This window comes from Microcaecilia unicolor, chromosome 10 (assembly GCF_901765095.1).
Source record: "Microcaecilia unicolor chromosome 10, aMicUni1.1, whole genome shotgun sequence".
Lineage (NCBI taxonomy): Eukaryota > Metazoa > Chordata > Amphibia > Gymnophiona > Siphonopidae > Microcaecilia > Microcaecilia unicolor.
Window position 1 is genome coordinate 30,694,260 of NC_044040.1, and position 20,188 is coordinate 30,714,447.

The 20,188-nt window shown below is 43.5% G+C and overlaps 1 protein-coding gene across 6 annotated transcripts in view; it reads right to left on the reverse strand.

The window, feature by feature from the left end:
• Positions 1-20,188, reverse strand: part of SRPK2 (SRSF protein kinase 2) — a 234,592-nt gene that overhangs the window by 40,058 nt on the left and 174,346 nt on the right. For all 6 annotated transcript variants that reach the window (XM_030215992.1, XM_030215991.1, XM_030215990.1 and 3 more), the window contains 2 exons: positions 18,880-18,905; positions 6,982-7,231 (listed from right to left, as the gene is read on the reverse strand). In XM_030215992.1, the coding sequence (XP_030071852.1) occupies positions 6,982-7,231; positions 18,880-18,905 (276 nt within the window). The remainder of the gene's footprint in view (positions 1-6,981; positions 7,232-18,879; positions 18,906-20,188) is intronic.

Below are 20,188 nucleotides of genomic sequence, written 5' to 3' on the forward strand. Positions count from 1 at the left end.
ACGTTATAGAACTGTTAAAGGGGGGAGGGGGGTGAGTGGTGTTAAACGTGATGGTCTCATTAGGGGACTGGGGGAGGGAGATGGGGTGGCGGGGGAGGGAGGGGATAGTCCTGTTTGTATGTAATAGCAATGAAAGCATGTTGAAAAAGGAACTGGGGGTAGCCCAAATATCAGGGGGGATGGTGGTGCAACGGGCTGAGGGAGTGGAGGCTGGGACACTCTCTTGGCATGCAAAATCACATAGAACACAACATCTAGGGAGCTGCAGAATCGGGAGAGGTGTGACATGACCACATTGCAGATAATGACCTGGAATGTGGGGGGCATACACTCCCCGGTTAAGAGGCAGAAAATACTGAAAGTGCTGAATGATAAAAAAGTGTCAGTGGCCTTCCTGCAAGAAACACATCTCACGCGAGAAGAGCATGCCAAGATGAACACCTGGTGGGTGGGAGAACTGTATGATGCTCCAGCGGTGGGGAAAAAAGGAGGAGTAGTAATCTTAATAAGGAAGGGTCTTACTGTAGAAAAAGTTGGTCTCGGATCCAGGGGGGAGGTATGTCCTCGCCTCGGTGATTTTGGACAGGCAGCCACTTTTGCTCTGTAATATCTATGCTCTGTAATATCTATGCACCTAACAATTATGATACGCAGTTTTTCACCCAAATTATCCGGAAAATTCATACTTTAGGAGATATGCCAATAGTATTAGGGGGTGATATGAATGATGTCCTGGACCCAGTTTGGGATAGATCCAACCCAACCGGGAAGGAGTTAGCCAGACGGGAGAGAGGAATCTTGAGGCTGTGTGCTGCACTGGACTTGATAGACGGATGGAGAACACTGCATCCCACAGAAAAAGATTTTACTCATCTCTCCCGAGCCCATCAAACGTTGTCCAGAATAGACTACATAATATTCTCAAGGGAGTTAATGACTAAAGTAGAGGCGGTTCAAATAGGCCCGATAGTGATTTCGGATCATGCCTGGGTAAGACTGCAGATTAGGGTGGGAGAAGGGAGACTTGCATTAGGAACTTGGCGCTTTCCTGCGTATCTTTACCGAGACAGCCAATTTTTACCTTTCTTGGTGGAGAGATGGAAGGAATACAGTGCTAATAATGAACAGCACAAAACGGATCCAGTTCTCTTCTGGGAGGCGGCAAAGACCGTTCTCCGGGGTGAGATCATATCGTACTTAGCCTTCAAAAAAAAGGCTAGGAATAGGGAGGTATTACGGCTAGAGGGGAAGGTGGCAGCCTTGAGGAAACATTATGGTCAGGGACATTCCTTGTGTATTCGAAGACAGCTATTAGAAGCACAACAGGCCCTAAATGAGCTTCTACAGGAGACGGCACAGAAAGCAAATCTGTATTATAAATACCAACTATATAGATTCGCTAATAAAAGCGGGAGATTTCTAGCTAGGCTCGCCAATAAGAGGCTTAGTGCTAAGAAGATACTGACAATGCAGACTAGCGCAGGAGAGCGGGTTAATAAAGATGAAGGCATAGTAGCAGTCTTGGCGGACTTTTTCCGCCAACTGTATACACAACAGGAGGATCTAGTGAGACCCTGTGCCACATATCTTCATAGTATGGCTTTACCAAGGGTGTCTCCGGAGGACACAGAGGTGTTGAATGCACCGATAGAAGTGGAGGAGGTAGAATTAGTGATCAAGAGGAGTAAACTAGGGAAAGCCCCGGGGCCGGATGGCATGAGGAATGAATTTTACAAAATTCTAAACACTGAAATAAGTCCATTACTTGCGGCAGTGTTTAATGTAGCCATACAACAGAAGCAGATGCCCTTACATCTCAATAGAGCACAAATTAGTGTTTTACCCAAGCCTGGTAAACCAACGGATTGGCCGGATTCGTATAGGCCGATCTCACTATTGAACACAGAGCTAAAATTTTTGGCCAAGATACTGGCAAATCGTTTAGCCAGAGTCTTACCCTCCTTGCTCCAGGATTCGCAGGTAGGGTTCACATGCGGTAGGGTAATAGCGAAAAATATGCGCCGAATATGGGCGGCATTGGAACAGGTACGAACACAACAGACCCCGACCCTGCTAATAAGTTTCGACGCTGAAAAAGCGTTCGATAGAGTGGATTGGAGTTTCTTATTCGGAGTGTTGAAGGTTTATGGTATAACTGGTAATTTCCTAAAGGCAGTAAGAGCCTTATATGCAGATCCCAAGGCACAGATTTTTGCGAACGGACTACGGTCGGAATGGTTTCAAATTAGGAGAGGTACGAGGCAGGGATGTCCATTATCCTCATTATTATTTGTTCTAGCTCTAGATCCCCTGCTGAGAGAGATACAAAATAATGTAGATATTCGAGGAGTGACAATACGGAAGCACCACTTTAAGACAGCGGCATTTGCAGATGATCTATTGGTATTAATCACAGATCCCAGGCACTCACTACCGTATCTGATGGAAAGTCTAGAGGAATATGGGGACTTTTCAGGATTCAGGCTGAACCTCACAAAATCAGAGGCGTTAGCAAGCTCTGAAGAACTTCATCGGGGGTGGGCAGATCGTTTCCCCATTAGATGGGCGCAGGGATCTTTCCGATATTTGGGGGTGCAACTCCCAATGGATACGCGGCGGCTTTATGAAATCAACATAGCCAAGTTACTGCGGGATACCAAAGAACAACTGTCTCGATGGACAATGCTTCCCCTGTCCCTCATGGGGCGGATACAGCTCTATTGAATGATAGTATTCCCTCAATGGTTATATGTGCTACAGGCCCTGCCATTGCGACTGACAAAACGGGATGTAATGGCACTTAGGAGGCTGGTAGTCAAATTCTGCTGGGGGGGAAAAAAGTCTAGGATGAAATGGCAACATCTCATAGGGAACTGGAGACAGGGTGGGCTGGGATTGCCGGACATCCGACTGTATAACCAAGCATGTCTTATGAGACATCTGAGGGACTGGGTACTAGGTACAACCACGTACACGGATATGGGGATGGAACGTGCATTTTTTCATCCGTGGCATTTGAACTATTTGCTACACGTTGAAAGGAAAGGAAAGTTGCCAGAAAGAATAAGGGACAGTGTATTGCTGGGGCCATTGTGGCATATGTGGAGGGAGCTATTACAGCGCTGGGGTCAGGACCCAACAGCTAGTGTATTGCTGCCGTTAGCTGGGAATGATTCTTTCACCCCCGGTAGAGAGAATGTGGTGTTTCGTAGACTTCAGGAACAGGGGGTGGAATTGTTGGAAAATTTTATTCAGGAAGACGGAACCTTGGTACCAGTAGAAGATTTTGTGCAAAGGTGGTCAGGGGGACCGGCGACAATATTGGCCTATCATCAACTAGCCCATTATGTACGTAGCTTACCGAAAGAAGGACTGTCTTTGCGATTTGGGAGACAGCTTCGGGAATTGGTAGAGGGAGATGCGATGGGGCAGGTCTCGGTATCCTGGTTTTGCAAAGAACTAGAGAAGGGACAACCAGAAAAACAAGTCTTAGAGGTGGCTACTAGATGGAGCGTTGAAGCACAGCAGCCAATATCTGAGCGTCACATTAAACAATCGCTGAAAGGGTTATCGGGGATAGTACATAGTGCAGAACTCCAAGAATGTCAGTTCAGGACAGTACACAGAGCCTATTTCTCTCCCAGAAGGGCATTTCAAGCAAAAGTCATAGAATCTGATCATTGCCTAAAATGTAAGCAGGGAGGTGCTACATTGACACACTGTATGTGGCAATGCAGGCGTATTAGATCCTTCTGGGGGGGACTAAGTAACTATTTAAGTGGGGTATTAGGGTATCAAATTGATATCACCTTTGATAGAATGCTATTCGGTAACCTGGGACAGTGGGGGGTGGGGACACAAGGAGAACGACTGTTTCTAAGTAAATCTTGCATAGTGGGGAAGAAGTGTATCCTTAATCATTGGGTGATGGACATGCCTCCCTCATATTGGTACTGGAGGAATAAACTCCATCAACTTATGCTCTGGGAGGCGAGGGGGGCACGACTGACACCAAGAAGGCAGGTCCGGTTTCTGAGTATTTGGCAGAAATATATAAATACGATATCCCCACGAGCACGCAGTCAAGTACTTAATGGGCTACCTTGGGGTAGAGGAGGAGATCAGAACTGATAAACTATGAGACTTGGATCAGGACAAGGAGGGGAGGGGGGATGAGGGGAGGGGGGAAAAGAATGCACACGACCAGATAGCGAAGGCCTGAATGGTGGAGCTTTTCATTGACAAGCATTGTTGAAGTTAAAGGTACACTTTAATGAAGGTGTAATATCAAGGTACAACATTGACAGAATAAGCAAATGGCTACCAGAGGAGAGTGGGAGAGGGGGGAAGGGAGGAATTGGGAGGGGTAGTCAGTAATATTAAAAGGTATATAAGAATTGATGCCTGTTAGTTAGCAATTATTGCACAAACACGTTGGGATCTGATGTTTGATTTGTGCAGAGATTGTATGAAAACGTTCATTGTGTTGCAGCATCAATAAAAAAATGTTTAAAACTAAAAGAAAAGCCATTAAAATCGAATGTGCTAATTTTGCAATTAGTATGCTTTAGAAAAATGAACTGGTATAGCACACATTATATAAGTTTATTTTTACACACACGCAGTTTGTGCACATTAACCCCCTGATTCTATAAAAGTCGGCAAAAATTACACGTGCAAATTTAGGTGTGCTCCCGATCTGCACGTGCAATTGAATAATGAGCCAATCAGTACCAATAATTGGCTTTATAAAAAGCAATTATTGGCACTAATTAGATTTAATTGGGGCCTATGCACTTAAAATGTATGTACAGCCTGAAAAAGGGGGTGCCAAAATGGGGAGAATCATGAGCGTTTCCGGGCTGATCAGGGGCGTGGATTTCAGTTACGTGCATAATTACAGAATAACAGTGCTCCATGTGTACATTTAGGCGCGGGCATCTGTTCCATTTCGTTGGTGCAAATGGAGGAGCCTAAATTTACATGTGACCTCTCCACTTAAACATTAATTCTATAAACCATGCCAAACTTCAGGTGCAGCTTATAGAATACCGTTTAAGCAGGGTTTTTTCAGCGCCATATATGGAATCTAAACCTATATGTGTAAAAATACACATGGGCATCCTCGACCGATAATGGAAAAAAGAAGGGCGTCCCTGACGAGCACTTGGGCGACTTTACTTGGTCCATTTTTTCTTGTGACCAAGCCTCAAAAAGGTGCCTGAACTGACCAGATGACCACCGGAGGGAATCGAGGATGACCTCCCCCATCTCCCCCAGTGGTCACTAACCCCCTTCCCACCCTCAAAAAAACCTTTAAAAATATTTTTTTGCCAGCCTCTATGCCAGCCTCAAATGTCATACCCAGCTCCATCATAGCAGTATGCAGGTCCCTGGAGCAGTTTTAGTGGGTGCAGTGCACTTCAGGCAGGCGGACCCAGCCCCCCCCCCCCCCCCCCCCCACCTGTTACACTTGTGCTGGTAAATGTGAGCCCTTCAAAACCCACCAGAAACCCACTGTACCCACATGTAAGTGCCCCCCTTCACCCCTTAGAACTATGAGTTGTGGGTAGTGGGTTTTTGGGGGCTCAGCACCCAAGGTAAGGGAGCTATGTACCTGGGAGCAATTTCTGAAGTCCACTGCTGTGCCTTCTAAGGTGCCTGGTTGGTGTCCTGGCATGTCAGGGGGACCAGTGTACTACGAATGCTGGCTCCTCCCACGACCAAATGGCTTGGATTTGGTCGTTTCTGAGATGGGCGTTCTCGGTTTCCATTAAGGCCGAAAATTGGGGACGGCCATCTCTAAGGTTGACCTAAATTTCTCGATTTGGGCGTCCCTGACCGTATTATCAAAACGAAAGATGGACGCCCATCTTGTTTTGATAATACGGGTTTCCATGCCCCTTCGCCAGGACGTCCTGCGAGGACGTCCTCAGGAAAACTTGGGCACCCCTTTCAATTATGCCCCTCCATAGGTTCTTTGATGGAATAGCATAGTAAAAAAAAAAAAAAAAGAAGTAATGCTGTCATTTATCCTTAAAATAGTTGCATTTAAGTAGTCACCTACTGGAATAAGAAGCAACATGTCATCTACATATGGACGACTAAATGAACTCATATAACTATTAAACAAAATGGGTAAAAGTGGTGTACCTTGTGGAACTCTACACTGTGGAACCCAACTCAATGACATTTTTCATTTTGACTCTGTAATGTCTGTTAAACAAAAATTCTTGAAGCCAATATAAAACTTGTCTAGAAATACCCAGACTATTTAATTTAAAAAGTAAGATTCCACAATCAACTGTATCAAATGCTGATAAAACAAAATGTAAAAAAAATATCTACCCTTTGATATGTTTAAGTTTATTTAAAACTTGCTATACCACTAAAACTGACATAGCAGGATAAATTTTGAGAGTCTGAAACCAAGGAAAACAGTACTTTGGTACTATGAAAGGGTCTAAACCCAAGTGGTAGAGAAATTGTAGTTATAGTGATCGAGAAAGTTTGCTAATAATTCTGCCACAATTGCCTCACAAATTTCGCCAACAAGGGCATGTTTGCAACTGGTCTAAAACTAGAAGGTTGAGTCAAATCTAAAGTTATTTGTTTGGAAAAAGGAATAAGTATTATATCACCAAGTTTGCTTGGGAGCCAGTTCAGAATTAGTTGTGTCTAGTAGTAACCCCTTCCCCTTAACATAACTGACTAGAATTGAATTTTAAACTCTGATTTGCTAGTCTGTACGATTTCATGGGAAATAACAAATCCTATGGCAAGGTACAGATTTTGTATCCCATTCTGCAGTACGGAGTGAATAAGTAGCTCTTATTATTGTGCCCAGATAACTATGCTGATATTTGCTTGCCAGCTTCAAGGAAATATTTCTTTTTATTTGTTGAGATTACAACCATTGTTGGAGGTCACAGATTGCCAATCTGTGCCCAAACATCAATTATTACAGATCATTTCACTAACCGTAATCATTTCCAGGTTCTTCATCTATGACTTCCTCTAATCCTGATGATTTTAGCTTCACTTCTGGTTGGAAATCCTCTTCCTGCTCGTTTGATGGTACACTTGATGTTACATCATTTTCTTCTACTTTTTTTCTCTCAGCTTCCCGCTCCAATTCTTCAATTTCCTGGAGGCGCTTCTCAAGTAGCTCTGCTTGCCTTTTCTGTTTCTTTTTAAGTTTCTTTTTTTTATTTTTGGAAATTTTACCAATCTAAAATATTTAATCAAAACAATGCCAGTTTGTATCCTCATATTTTAGGAATTCACATAGGTGCTTAACACAAAAAAGTATATACCATCTAAACAGACAACATCCTCTGGATTTTTAGTTAACAATTATTTGTAGACAAGCAAGTTTTGTAATTATAACTATAGTACAGTAAAATCAAATTACTTACCTGAAAGAAGTATTCTCCGTAGACAGAATACATGTCCTTGCAACATGAGCAACATCATCAATGGAGCCCATGCAAAAAAGCTTCTTCAGCTTTGTATGTACTAGAAGCTTTAGAATCACTTCATTGCACAGGTTCACCACTTCCCGCCTGCCACACAGCACCAGCTCAGTCTACTATTCAGCTTGAGAATACAGCTTCTTAGGTATGTGAGGACTTACATCCTGCTCACCACAGAATACACCTGTTACAGGCAAGTAACTTTGTTTTCTCTGATGAAAAGCAGAACACTTGTTATAAAATCTCACAGCACGGGACTCTAGCTATCGGCTGCCTTCAACACAAAAAAAGGGAAAACAAGGTACTGCAACAACTGGCAGACATCAACATGCTTTGGTGGCAACTAGCCTTTTTTAAATATTTTTTTTCTATTTATCTATGAAAGGCAGCCTGGAACAAAAAAGAAACAGGCCTAGAGGGAATGACTGGACAAACGTATCACATTCGAAGTTCTCTTTCAAACAGCAGTTGGCTGTGAATGTATGAACAGATACCCATGGTGCTGCTCTGCAAATTTCCTTCACGAAGACTGATCTCAAATGAGCTACCCAATGCACCATAGCTCTAACATTACAAGCTGTGACATGATCCTCAGGTGTCAAATCCGCATGGGCATAGGCGAAGCACATACAGTCTGCTAGCCAATCAGACAGTGAGCTTTTGTTGACAAATACTCATACCATATTTGGATCAAAAGAAACAAAAAATGGGTGAATTTTCTAAGGACTTTAGTTTGCTGCTAATAGAAGGTCACAGTTCTCTTGCAATCTAATGTGTGCAGAGTGCATTCATCTTTTGAGGAAGTAAGGCCTGGAAAAACATGATGGCATACTATTTTAGGAAGAAATTTAAGATGGGTGCGCAAAGCTACTCTGTAATTAAAGAATTTATTGTAAGGGAAACCAATTGGTAGAGCCTGAAACTCATTCACTCTGCATGCTGAAATTAAAGTGCCAAAAATAAGCTCTTTCAGGTCAGTTCACAGGTATCAAGCAGCTCAAAAGAAGCTTTCACCAGATGAGTCAATGCTGCATTGAGGTCTCATGTCACTGTGAGAGGCATGATGGGAGGCTTCAACTGAAGCAAGCCCCACATGAACCAAACAACTAAAAGTTATGCAGAGATGGGTGTTCCTTCCATGTGCTAGTGATAAGTGTCAGCTGTACTAACATGTAACTTAAGAGTTGGCTTTCAAACCTGACTCAGACAAATGTAGAAGGTCCTCAAGCAGTTCTTGTGTGGGGCTCTTCCATCACACCAGATGGCAAACCTCCTCCATTTAAATATTTAACTTCTAGTGAAATTTCTCCTAGACGTCATCAATATCTGCAACACGCTGTTAGGCAAATTCAAAGAAGCTATAGTTGCTCTCTCAACATCCAAAATGCGAGGGTGACAAACTCAACACGGTGCAGCAACAGAGTCTCTTGAGCTTGCATGATCAATAACTGGGAATTTCCCAGCTATGGAACTTCTTATAAAAGGTTGCTGAAGAGGGAATCACATAGCCTCAGCCAATGTGTGTGTGTGAGGGGGCGGGATGAGTATCATAGTTCCCCTGTCCTATCTGAGTCTCTTGCTAAAGGGGTATCAGAGGATACATGTACAGAAGACACTCACCTCAATCTAGGAAGAGGGTTTCTGAGGCTACTCTGCTGTGTGTCCCTATGTTGGAACAAAACTGAGGTGTCTCATTGTTCTGATGAGTGGCAAAAATATGTATTAAGGGAATGCACCATTCTTGAAATATAAATTTGGGCCACATCCTCATCCAAGGACTCTCATACTATCATAGAGCATGACTCAGCTTGTCTGCCAAGGTGCCCTCCCCTGCCAGGTAAGAAGCTTAGAAAGTCATTCTATAAGAAAATGGACCAGTTACACATCCTGACTGTTTCCCAACACAGGAGGTAAGGCCTTGCTTCCCCCTCCCTATTGATACACTGCCAATTGGTTGTCTCTATCAATATAATTTTGTTGGCCAACCAATCTCTGAAAACCTTTAGAGCATTCCATACTGCTACCAATTCCAAGAAATTTATCTGCTGAAGTCTCCCCTGGTGGGACCATGAACCCCGAGTGTGGAACCCATCTATATGGGCCCCCCAACTACTTTGGATGCATCTGTCATGACTGTTGTTTGATACTGTGGAATTTGGAAGGGTATGCCTTTTGCCAGGTTGGATTGTATTGTCCACCAAGAAGATTTTATGGCATATATGATGTCCAAGCAAAGAAAAGTAGGGATGTACGAATGGCCCTCCAATCCAACATCAGAGACGTATAGTAGTGCTGAAGATATTTTATTGGTGACTATCATAAATATATAAGCGGACTCGACATGGACCCGTGTTTCCATACACAGCACATGCCTCAGGATTTGTGTATCTGGAACAAGGCTGGCTTAATCATGGTATATCTACACACACACACCACAAAGGTGCATTAGCAGCAAAAATGTCCTGTCATGGACCTAGAGAAATGTCCTGCAATCTGTTTGTGGCCTAAGTTCACTGTGTGTGCAAGGTCTATTGACGTTGTCTCACCTTGCCAGGAGTGTTACATGTAAAGTCGAGGCCATGTGGCCCAACATTCCCAACATGTTGTAAGCTGATGTCTGCTGACTCTTCTGGATTTCTACCATTGTGGACACTAGATTGCTGATCCTTTGTTGGGATACAAATGTAACAAATAAATAAATAAATAAAAAGGCTTTTGCCCAAGCTGTGTTTAGCAGAGCTCCAATAAATTCCAATTGCAGACTCAATTAGAACTTTGGATAGTTTATAATTAACTCTAGTAACTCCAGCACCTGAAAGCCTGCATGTACCAGTCCTTCTCAAGATATGTATTTTACCAGCCAATAGCCCAAATAGTGAAACATGTGCACTTTCAGTTTGTGCAGACATGTTTTGCCCGCAAGGCATTTTGTGAATACTTGAGGAACTGATGTGAGGCAAAAGTACACAATACTGGTAATGCTGTTTTCCAATGATAAATCAGAGATACCTCATGTGACTAGGATGTATCTCTATGTGGGTCCACAGAATATAACAAGCCTCCCCTTTGGAGAAAAGGTATTAGGAATTCCAGGGAAACTATTCTGAACTGTTCTGTTAACTAAAAACTAGCTCTGGGCCCTTAGGTCTAGGATAGGCCAGAATCCCTATCTTTTTCATTACTACAAAATAGTTTGAGTAAAATTCCTGCCTTATTTCCCCTTCTAGAACAGGTTCGACAATGTCTGTGACTAAGACGGAAGGGAGCTCCTTGGTAAGTATTCCCTGATGCTGAGATCTTGACCATGATCCTCTCAGTAAGCAGTTTTGTAGTGTTTCAAACAGATGCAGATGGTATCTGACAGAATTTTCAGAACCCACTTACCAAAGATGTATTTTAATTCTGATGCATCCCCAGTGTATGATACAGCTCCAGGACCTATGGAGATTGATACCTCCAATGCCTAAGTCAATGGATTGGATTTCATAAAATCAAAAATATATGCACGCTGCTTTTCTTGACTTTAAAGACCTTGTCCATAAAGACCTTTCTAGGATATCTGTTGAGAAGGATCATAGTTGGGCCCCAGTCATTGCAAGAACCAATAACAGTCTGTAATGGATATGGTCCTGTTACATGGGGTGCACTTGTTAAAGCTACTGGGGCTTTTTCTCTGGGACATCTGGTTTGGAAAAATATCCTCCGTGAAATCAAACAACTCAATTTTGAAAACAAATCATAAAACTGGTTAACATGAGAAAAAAATAAAGCAAACTTGAAAATGACTGAAAACCTAGCTAAGACACTAATGGGGAGTAAGTGCCACAAGACAGCAGCAGGACACAAGAAAACTTACAAAAAAACACCACTTAGATCATCAAACACCATTTGAAGGGGAATCCTTGAGAATATTGCCCAAGAGTTGCCTATTGGGCTTATTGTCCCATAAACTCAACAAAAGCCAAAAGAAACTGGTTAAATGGGGTCATAGCTGGAAACAAACTGAAGCATTAGAACTTCATTGGACATCAACAATTCTGTAAAGAAGCTGAAGAGTGGTGTCAGTTGGCACATTATTTGGGGGGGGATGGGGAAAGGGGGAAGGTTTGAAGGGAGGGTTAATAGAGGATGAGTTGCTTTTGGGTTAGGGGGTGGGGTTAAATGGTGAAGGGAACTTTTTGTGTGTAGAGCTCTTGTGTTCACTTTTTGTTTATATGTTCATTACTGCATTGTTATATTTTTCTCTATGAAAACAAACTTTACTAACGATGAATTAAAAAAAAAAAAAGAAAATATCATCTTGATCCATTGCGACAGTGGTAGGTCGAAATGATACCCATGTGCAGTGAAGCAACTGAAAATCTTCTAGTAAATCCTAAACTGAAGAGGTTTTCGTGCATGGGCTCTGTAGATGACATCACACATGTTGTAAGGACTTTGTTACCCTGCCTGGAAAAAAAGGGGGCAATCTTGCTTTGATTTTTAGTCTAGTATTACCAGTATTAATAGCTGTTTCATGCTGAAATTCAAAAAATAACCTTAACATATGCTATTTCTGAAAACACAGAGGGAGTAATTTTATGAAGGTTTTTCCACGTGTAAAGCCTGTTTTACACATAAAAAAGCCTGCTAGAAAACATGCACTCCAAACACAGGCATTCCTAGGGAATATAGTTTAAGTAGAGCAGGGGTGGTGCTGTGATTTATGTGAGATCCTACCAAATTTCTGCAAGAAGAAAATTAACCTGATTGCAGTGTTCTGGATGGTTTGAATTTTTTGGATTAACTGCTTCAGTGAACCCAAGTAGAACAAGTTACAATAGTCTAGTTTAGAGAGTAGCAAGGCCTGTACTAATAATCTAAATTATTCTACTTCAAAAATTTTCCTAATTATCCTTAATCTCATCAATAAGAAAGAACCTTTGACTAGGGACCTATTCAATTACCGGGCCCTCTGAATGGAACCTGTTGCCATCTAATTTGAAACACAAGTCTCACTTACTGGCATTTAAACGCCATCTGAAGGCACATTTGCTGTACTTGGGCTTTTATGTCACTGCCTATCATATGTAACTTTATGCCTGGGGCATAATTTCCTTTAATGGGTTGATATAAGATCAATTATTTGGTTTGTTTTTTCTGAGTCTATGATGCGTGTATATTTTGTAAAAAAAAAAAAATTATGTGTGTATCTTTTGTACCTTGCCCTGGATAAGAGCAGGTGGTTACAAGTAATAAACCTAAATCTAAAATCTAAAGAAGGTGGTCTAACGAAAGTGTCTGATCCAAACAGACTCCCAAAATTTTCACTGTAGGGCAAAGAGAATATTTCATTTGATTGATAAGAATATGATCCAAATTAAGAACTGGGATGTTGTCAAATAATATAAATTTGGTTTTACCAGTGTTAAGTTTAAGGGCCCTGTTTACTAAGTGCGCTAGTGTTTTTAGCACGCGCTAATGCTAGAGACACCCTATGGGGTTAGCCTGCACTAAAAACGCTAGCGCACCTATAGCATGGCTTAGTTAACAGGCCCTAAATTTGTACATCCAACAACTAATTGAGGAACCTGTTTACTAAATAGGTACAAAAACGTTTTAGCGCATGCTAATGCTAGACACACTTATAGGAATATATGGGTGTCTCTAGTGTTAGCACGCACTAAAAAGTTAGCATGCCTACAGTGCGGCTTAGTAAACAGGGCCCTAAATCTTGACAATCCTGCATCTTAGGTAACTTCTGTGTCAAGGTGGAAATCACAAGCATGATGACTGAAATTTTATCAGCATGGCTATAGATTGAAAAACTTGCATTGGTAAGAGCAATGCCTAAGCTATGAAGATAAACATTAAATAAAACCGGAACAGAGGTGAACCTTGTGGAACATCGCAAAGGTTGCTCCATCCATGTGAAAATTCTCCACCCTGTCGTACTTTATAAGATCTTTTCAAAACATTACCCCATCAATGCCAATGTTATTAAGTTCTGCAATTAGTAGGTAAATCAAATTGTACTAAAAGTACTTTATGGCTCTTACACAGAAAAGATGTTAATCTGTCGAACACAACAATACAGTTTCTGTACTGTAACTGGATCTAAATCCATACTGAGAAAAGTGCAAAATATTATGTTTTGTTCAATAATCATTGAGTTGATGACAAACTAATCCTTCCATCATTTTTGTGAACAAGGGAATTGATGCCTTAGGGCGGTAGTCTTTGATAATAGATGTAATAATAATTTTGCCTAATTTTTCATCAAAATACCCTGGTTTAAAGAGAGACTGAATCCAGTCTCTATTTAAACAACAGATGATCACAACTATGAACACATTAGTCCTTGATTTCCAATTAATGAAGGAAACCAAGTACATCATAAATTATAAGCAGGGTGGAAAAACTATACAGTTTATGGAAAAGTTATGTTCTTACCCAATAATTTTCTTTCCTTTACTGATACCAGACCAATCCAGAACAATGGGTTATGTTCATCCACCAGTGGAAGGAGACAGAGAAAGCAGTCCCAAGTACTTCGCCCCTTAAGGTTATGGTACAGCCAGGAATGTTCAGTTATTTCGAACAGCCAAGCAATGGTGCTCTCAACTGCTACAACACAAGAGAATAGGAAACAGAAAAAGGAGAGTTCACTGGAAAACCAAGGTGGGGGCCTTCCGGGCTCTTGCATGACCAAGGGCTAGTCAAACAAACAATGAGGAGCAAGGAGAGGCACCACTCAGTCCATTTCTCTGTCATGCAGACACACCCTTGAAGCAGGAGATGCAGCTCATCGGTGAGAAACAATTGAGAGCTGTGTAGAGCTGGCATCAGAAAGTGGCATGAATAGCAAGGTCGAAACGTGTCCTCCTGAAACGGTCCCTGCTTCAAGCAGTCCAGCAAGACTCAGACACCCCCACAGGAGCAGCGAACCCTAGAATAATCAGCCAACAAACAACCAACAGGGCGAGCATCTGGACTGGTCTGGTATAAGTAAAGGAAAGAAAATGATCAGGTAAGAGCATAATTTTTCCTTCCTTGTCCTCAATACCAGACCAGCCCAGACCAATGGGATGTAGCAAAGCAGTCATAACATAGGGTGGGAAAGAAACAATGAATAGAAGAACAGTAAGGCTTCAAAGGACAAAGGAAAGGTCTAAAATGAGGATGTTACAATGCCTTTGTATTGCTCCATGGTGTGACTGCACCTTGAATACTATGTGCAATTCTGGTCACTGCATCTCAAAAAAGATATAGTGGAATTAGAAAAGGTACAGAGGAGGGCAACAAAAATGATAAAGGGGATGGAACGACTTTCCTATGAGGAAAGGCTGAAACAGCTTGGGCTCTTCAGCGTGGAGAAAAAACGGCTGAGGGGAGATATGATATATAGGTATATAAAATACTGAGTGGAGTGGAACAGGTAGACGTGAATTGCTTGTTTACTCTTTCCAAAAATACTAGGACTAGGGGGCACGCAATGAAGCTACAAAGTAGCAAATTTAAAATGAATCGGAGAAAATATTTCTTCACTCAACATGTAATTAAACTCTGGAATTCGTTGCCAGAGAATGCAGTAAAAGCAGTTAGCATAGCAGGGTTTAAAAAAGATTTGGATAGCTTCCTAAAAGAAAAGTCCATAAGCCACTATTAAAATGGACTTGGGAAAATCCACTACTTATTTCTGGGATAAGCAGCATAAAATGTGTTGTACTGTTTTGGGATCTTGCCAGTATTTGTGATCTGGATTGGCCACTGTTGGAAACAGGATACTGAGCTTGATGAACCTTTGGTCTGTCCCAGTATAGCAACATTTATGTACTGATGTCAGGCAACATCATGACAGGGCCTGCATCAGGCACAAACACCCAGCAGACCCCAACAACAGAAAGGACAACAGAGGCCCCAAAGTGAGAGAAAGGCACAGGCACCTTGTAGGAATTCAGCGACCTAAGGCCCAGAGACACTCAAGGAGGAACAAAGGGACTTCCAAAGGAAAGCCAAGAGGTCCCAAGTCTGCCCACAAATAGCCCTACCGAGAGAAAAGGCCTTGTACAGGCACAGGCAACCTCACCAGTTGTCGAGGAAGTCAGAGAGTAGAAAGATAGCACCATAGCACCCTCTAAGGGGAAACCGTGTGGAGCCACAGTCAGAGCCCCAAAATGCCAGCCTGAAAGCAGAAGCAAAGGGGACCCGAATGTCGAATGTAGGGATAAAAGGCGTCGCATATAACCAGGAAAAACCAAGGGAAACACTACCAACCGAAACGGAGGTAGGTACTGCCAACATAAATTCACCAAAACCATAATTGAACCAAAAGACCCTAAAGAGAGGGAAAAGGGCCCAATCCAGCGGCAGAGTCCACATCTTCAGAGGGGAATGGAGACAAACCCTTCCGAGGCAGAGGCGGAGACAAGAGTCCAGCAAAGCGGGAACTAAGCATCCAGCTAAAGAGAGAAACTGCGGCAATATTCAGAGACAGAAGCACCTTGACTCCCGCAAGAAAGGGAAATGCTCACTGTAGAGGAGGAACCCACTTGACCGACAAGGAAGAAGTCCCAGGTATCTAACCGCAGCTGAAGCCTGCTCCAAAGACAGGAATAGTGCCCCACCCAAGAGCCAGAGGACTGCAGGCCATTCATAAGTCGGGACAGCCACCACCAGCTAAGATGGAATCATGTCCTACTCACAGGGACGGCATCCCACTCCCAGAGCCAGGGGATGGACAAGACCCCCCCCCCCCCCCCACCCTCCAGGAAGGAAGACACTCGCCAGCACAAATAAGAAGAAAGTGACGTGCCACCTCCAGAAATAAAGCTTCGCTCAGTCTCCCAAGACAGAGAAATGAGCGGACCCCAGCCAAGCTGAAACAAGAAAGATGTGCCTGGCTCGCAAGAAAGAAGCCGGACAAATGGGGAAGCTCAACCTCTAGAGAAGGAACCAGGCTCAACAACCAGAGACAGAGCCAGGCTCCCTTGTCTATTGACCCAGTTCACGCTGATTAGCCGGGAAACCCCAGCCTGACCTCCAGAGAAGCAGCAAGGTGTGATATCCAGAGATAGGGCAAGCCCCGACAACAGAGAATGGAGGGAGATGACATCTGGAAATGAAGCAAAACGACATCTGGCGAGGAAACAAAACTTAACCTCCACAGTGGCAGCAAAGCACAATAGCCAGAGAGAGAGCAAGGCCTGACCCCCCCCCCCCCCCCAGAGAGGGAACAAGGACTGACACCCCCTCCAGAGAGAGGGAGCAAGGCCCAACACCCCCCCAGAGAGAGAGACAGCTAGGCCCAAACTCCCCCCCAGAGAGAGAGAGGCCTGAACCCTCCCCCCAGAGAGAGAGAGAGCTAGGCCCGACCCCACCCCCCCCCAAAGAAATAGAGAAAGGCCAAAACCCCCAGAGAGGGAGCAAGTCTCGTCCTCTAGCAAGGAAGTGAGATTCAACCGCCAAAGAAGGAACAAGGCCAGATGCTGGAGACAGAAAAAGGCTGGACAACAAAGCCAGCTATCCAAAGATGAAGCGAGACTACACATCCAGAGACAGACCAAGGCCAAACCACCAGAGCTGGGGCTATGCAGAACCTGCTACAGTGCCAATGCAGGAAGGCAGCTACACTCTGCAGAGAGGAAACCACACACTCCCCTGGCAGAAACAAAGTATGAACACCAGGGAGAAAAAGGAAGCTATGTTCAACACTCTGAATAGGAACCATGCTCGCCCTATGGAAACAGCGCCACTCAAGTCACCCCAAGCATCACAAGCATGGGAAGCTAAGGTAAGGTCCCCCAAACATCCCAAAGGGAGAGAGAAATAGAGAGGAAGGCATAACGTGGCCACAAAAGAGCGTAGCAAAACAAGAACTGAGGAAAAACCCCAGAGAGAATATTGCACCTTCCTGTGAATGAGGGGACACCCATAAAGATGCAGAATTGTGACCCTTCCCAGAAAACAAAGGCCCCAAAAGGCCAACCTGGCAGTCTGCAGAGATGAAAAAAAAAACAGAAAATACCAACACCTCAAGAAGGCAACTGCTGGGAAAGGCCCAGGAAGGAGCTGTCCACCTCCCAAAACATAAAAAAAAGCTGAGACAATGGTTCAAAAACCGCAAGAGCAGAGACTGCCAGCCCAAAAAACAAGAAAGACTGAACAGACTAAGAACACCTGGATACATACACTCTTCAGGGCAAAAAAAAAGTATCAGAAAGTGCTTTTTTTTTTTTTTTTAAATGATGTCTGGCAAAGCACTACAGAGACAACACATTAATTTAAAAAAAAAAAAAAAAAAGGGGGGTTGCTGTCGTCCAGAAAAACCAGAGGGAATAGTAGTAGCCAGTGCTACACAACTTCATGCCACAAGACTAAACACGACATAGGATCCATTCTATAGTGGCAGAACTACAGAGGGAAACAAACAGGCTGGAAGACCACGGTGTTCCACACTGCCCGAAGACGGACACCACAGAAGGAGGAGTCCTGAAGGCGGGAGAATCCCACGTGGCCAGACCCAACACCCGCAGAGAGACCAAGAGAGAAACTGGAACCAGCGCAAAAGCAGGACCCCGAACCAGACCCGAAGGCTCCCTGAAATCAAGACAAAGAAGAAAACTTCTGCGCAGAAGGAACCACTGCAGCGAGCAGCCACGCTCCAGGCAGAAGAAAAAGAAAGCACCTCAGAAGCGTGCCGGCCCTAGCGAGAACATCCGGGAGAGCTCAGGAAGCCAATGCGGCCAGAACTGTGCCACAAGCCAAGCAAGACGGTACCACAACGGCAGTAAAAGAAGACAGCGCCCATCAGTCGCAGATAGGAAGGTCCACAATCGCAAAACTTCCCCAAAATAACAATTCTGGCAACATGCATCAAACAGACTGGAGGCTAAAAAAGAGGAAGAGGAGACACAGTCCTATTTTTTTTTTTTTTTTAATGTACGGGGAGGCAAGGAAAGAACAGCCTACCTGACAAGCATTGAGGACCCTGCCCTCAGAAAAAAGGCAAAAATACTTGCCCAGAAAAAGAAAGAGAAGCCATACTCAGACCATATCTAAGCCCGCCAAGCCTCATATGCTCCAGGCGAGAGAGGGGAGGGGAGGGACTCAGTACCACTAGGTATCACCCTAGCTGGCAGATGAGGGACCCAGTACCATGGGCAGAGCCGGAACAGGAGCTAGTCGGCCATCACCAAGAGGAGCTGCACATCCGTCCACCATCCGCTAGGAAACAGAGAAAATACTGAGCATTCCTGGTTCCACTGGTGGATGGACATAACCCATCGGTCTGGACTGGTCTGGTATTGAGGACAAGGAATTGATGGATTAACTGTTAACTTAAAATTTATCTACATTTTAATGCACAATAATGTAGTTAGTAAAGACTCAAAGTACAATTTACAAGTATTAGCAATGTACTCACGGGTTTTTGCTGTGGAGCAGTACTCACTGGGAGGAAAAAAAAATTTAAAGCAAAATCAAACAGAACCACGTTTTATCAGTAAATTATATTTTTTCATTTTTGTTCATTTTGAGGATGATTCAGAACAACTTCCAGCACAAGGCTTTATTCATAAAGGAGCTATTTCACACTTCTTTATCATTTTTCATGCCCTTCTCTGCACCTTTATTTAAATACGGTCAAAGCCTAGAGCTCAAAGACGGATCACAATCACATAATTCTAAAAATAATAAAGACAGATGTGTGGAGGGACATTGTCAATAAAACGTCTAAATCCGATTTTGGATGTTTTGCTAAAAACATCCAAATGTTGAATGGTGAACATAGATATTTATAATGTGCAAAAAGTGGGAGTACGACCAAGGAAACCAGACGCTGGAAGACGTTCTTAAATAAAAACTTTATTAGAGATTTGAAGACTCGACACGTCGTGTTTCGGCCGTCAAGCCTGCATCAGGAGTCTGCTGTGCAGAGTGCTGTAGAGTAATGACGGTGAAAATGCTCTGGAAATCTTACAGCAGTCTCTTACACGGAGAGTTGCTATAGAATGATAAGGTTAATTCTTCAAAAAATGGCGTGGTAGTCTCGTCAGGGACGGGTTACGGCGGCCGGCAGCAGCAATGATGAAATGCGTGCAGGCTCAGCCCTTCTCCCTCTCTGTCTCTCAGCTCTGGTCCCGCCCCCAGCCAGCTTCCTTTGGACTGGGGGTAGAACTGTGTGTTCCCGAGAAGGAAGCTGGCTGGGGGCGGGACCAGAGCTGAGAGACAGAGAGGGAGAAGGGCTGAGCCTGCACGCATTTCATCATTGCTGCTGCCGGCCGCCGTAACCCGTCCCTGACGAGACTACCACGCCATTTTTTGAAGAATTAACCTTATCATTCTATAGCAACTCTCCGTGTAAGAGACTGCTGTAAGATTTCCAGAGCATTTTCACCGTCATTACTCTACAGCACTCTGCACAGCAGACTCCTGATGCAGGCTTGACGGCCGAAACACGACGTGTCGAGTCTTCAAATCTCTAATAAAGTTTTTATTTAAGAACGTCTTCCAGCGTCTGGTTTCCTTGGTCGTACTCCCACTTTTTGCACATTGTTGTTTTTACCGTGGGGTGCTTGAGTTTTCCACCTCCTGGTGGATCTTCCCGAACATAGATATTTTTCAGATTTGAAAATGGCTATCTTTTTGGATCAAAAATCACTTTTTTCTAAATGTTTTGTGTTCAGTACGTTTTTCTTTTGGGACCATTCAAAAAATAAAATGTCCAAGAGAAA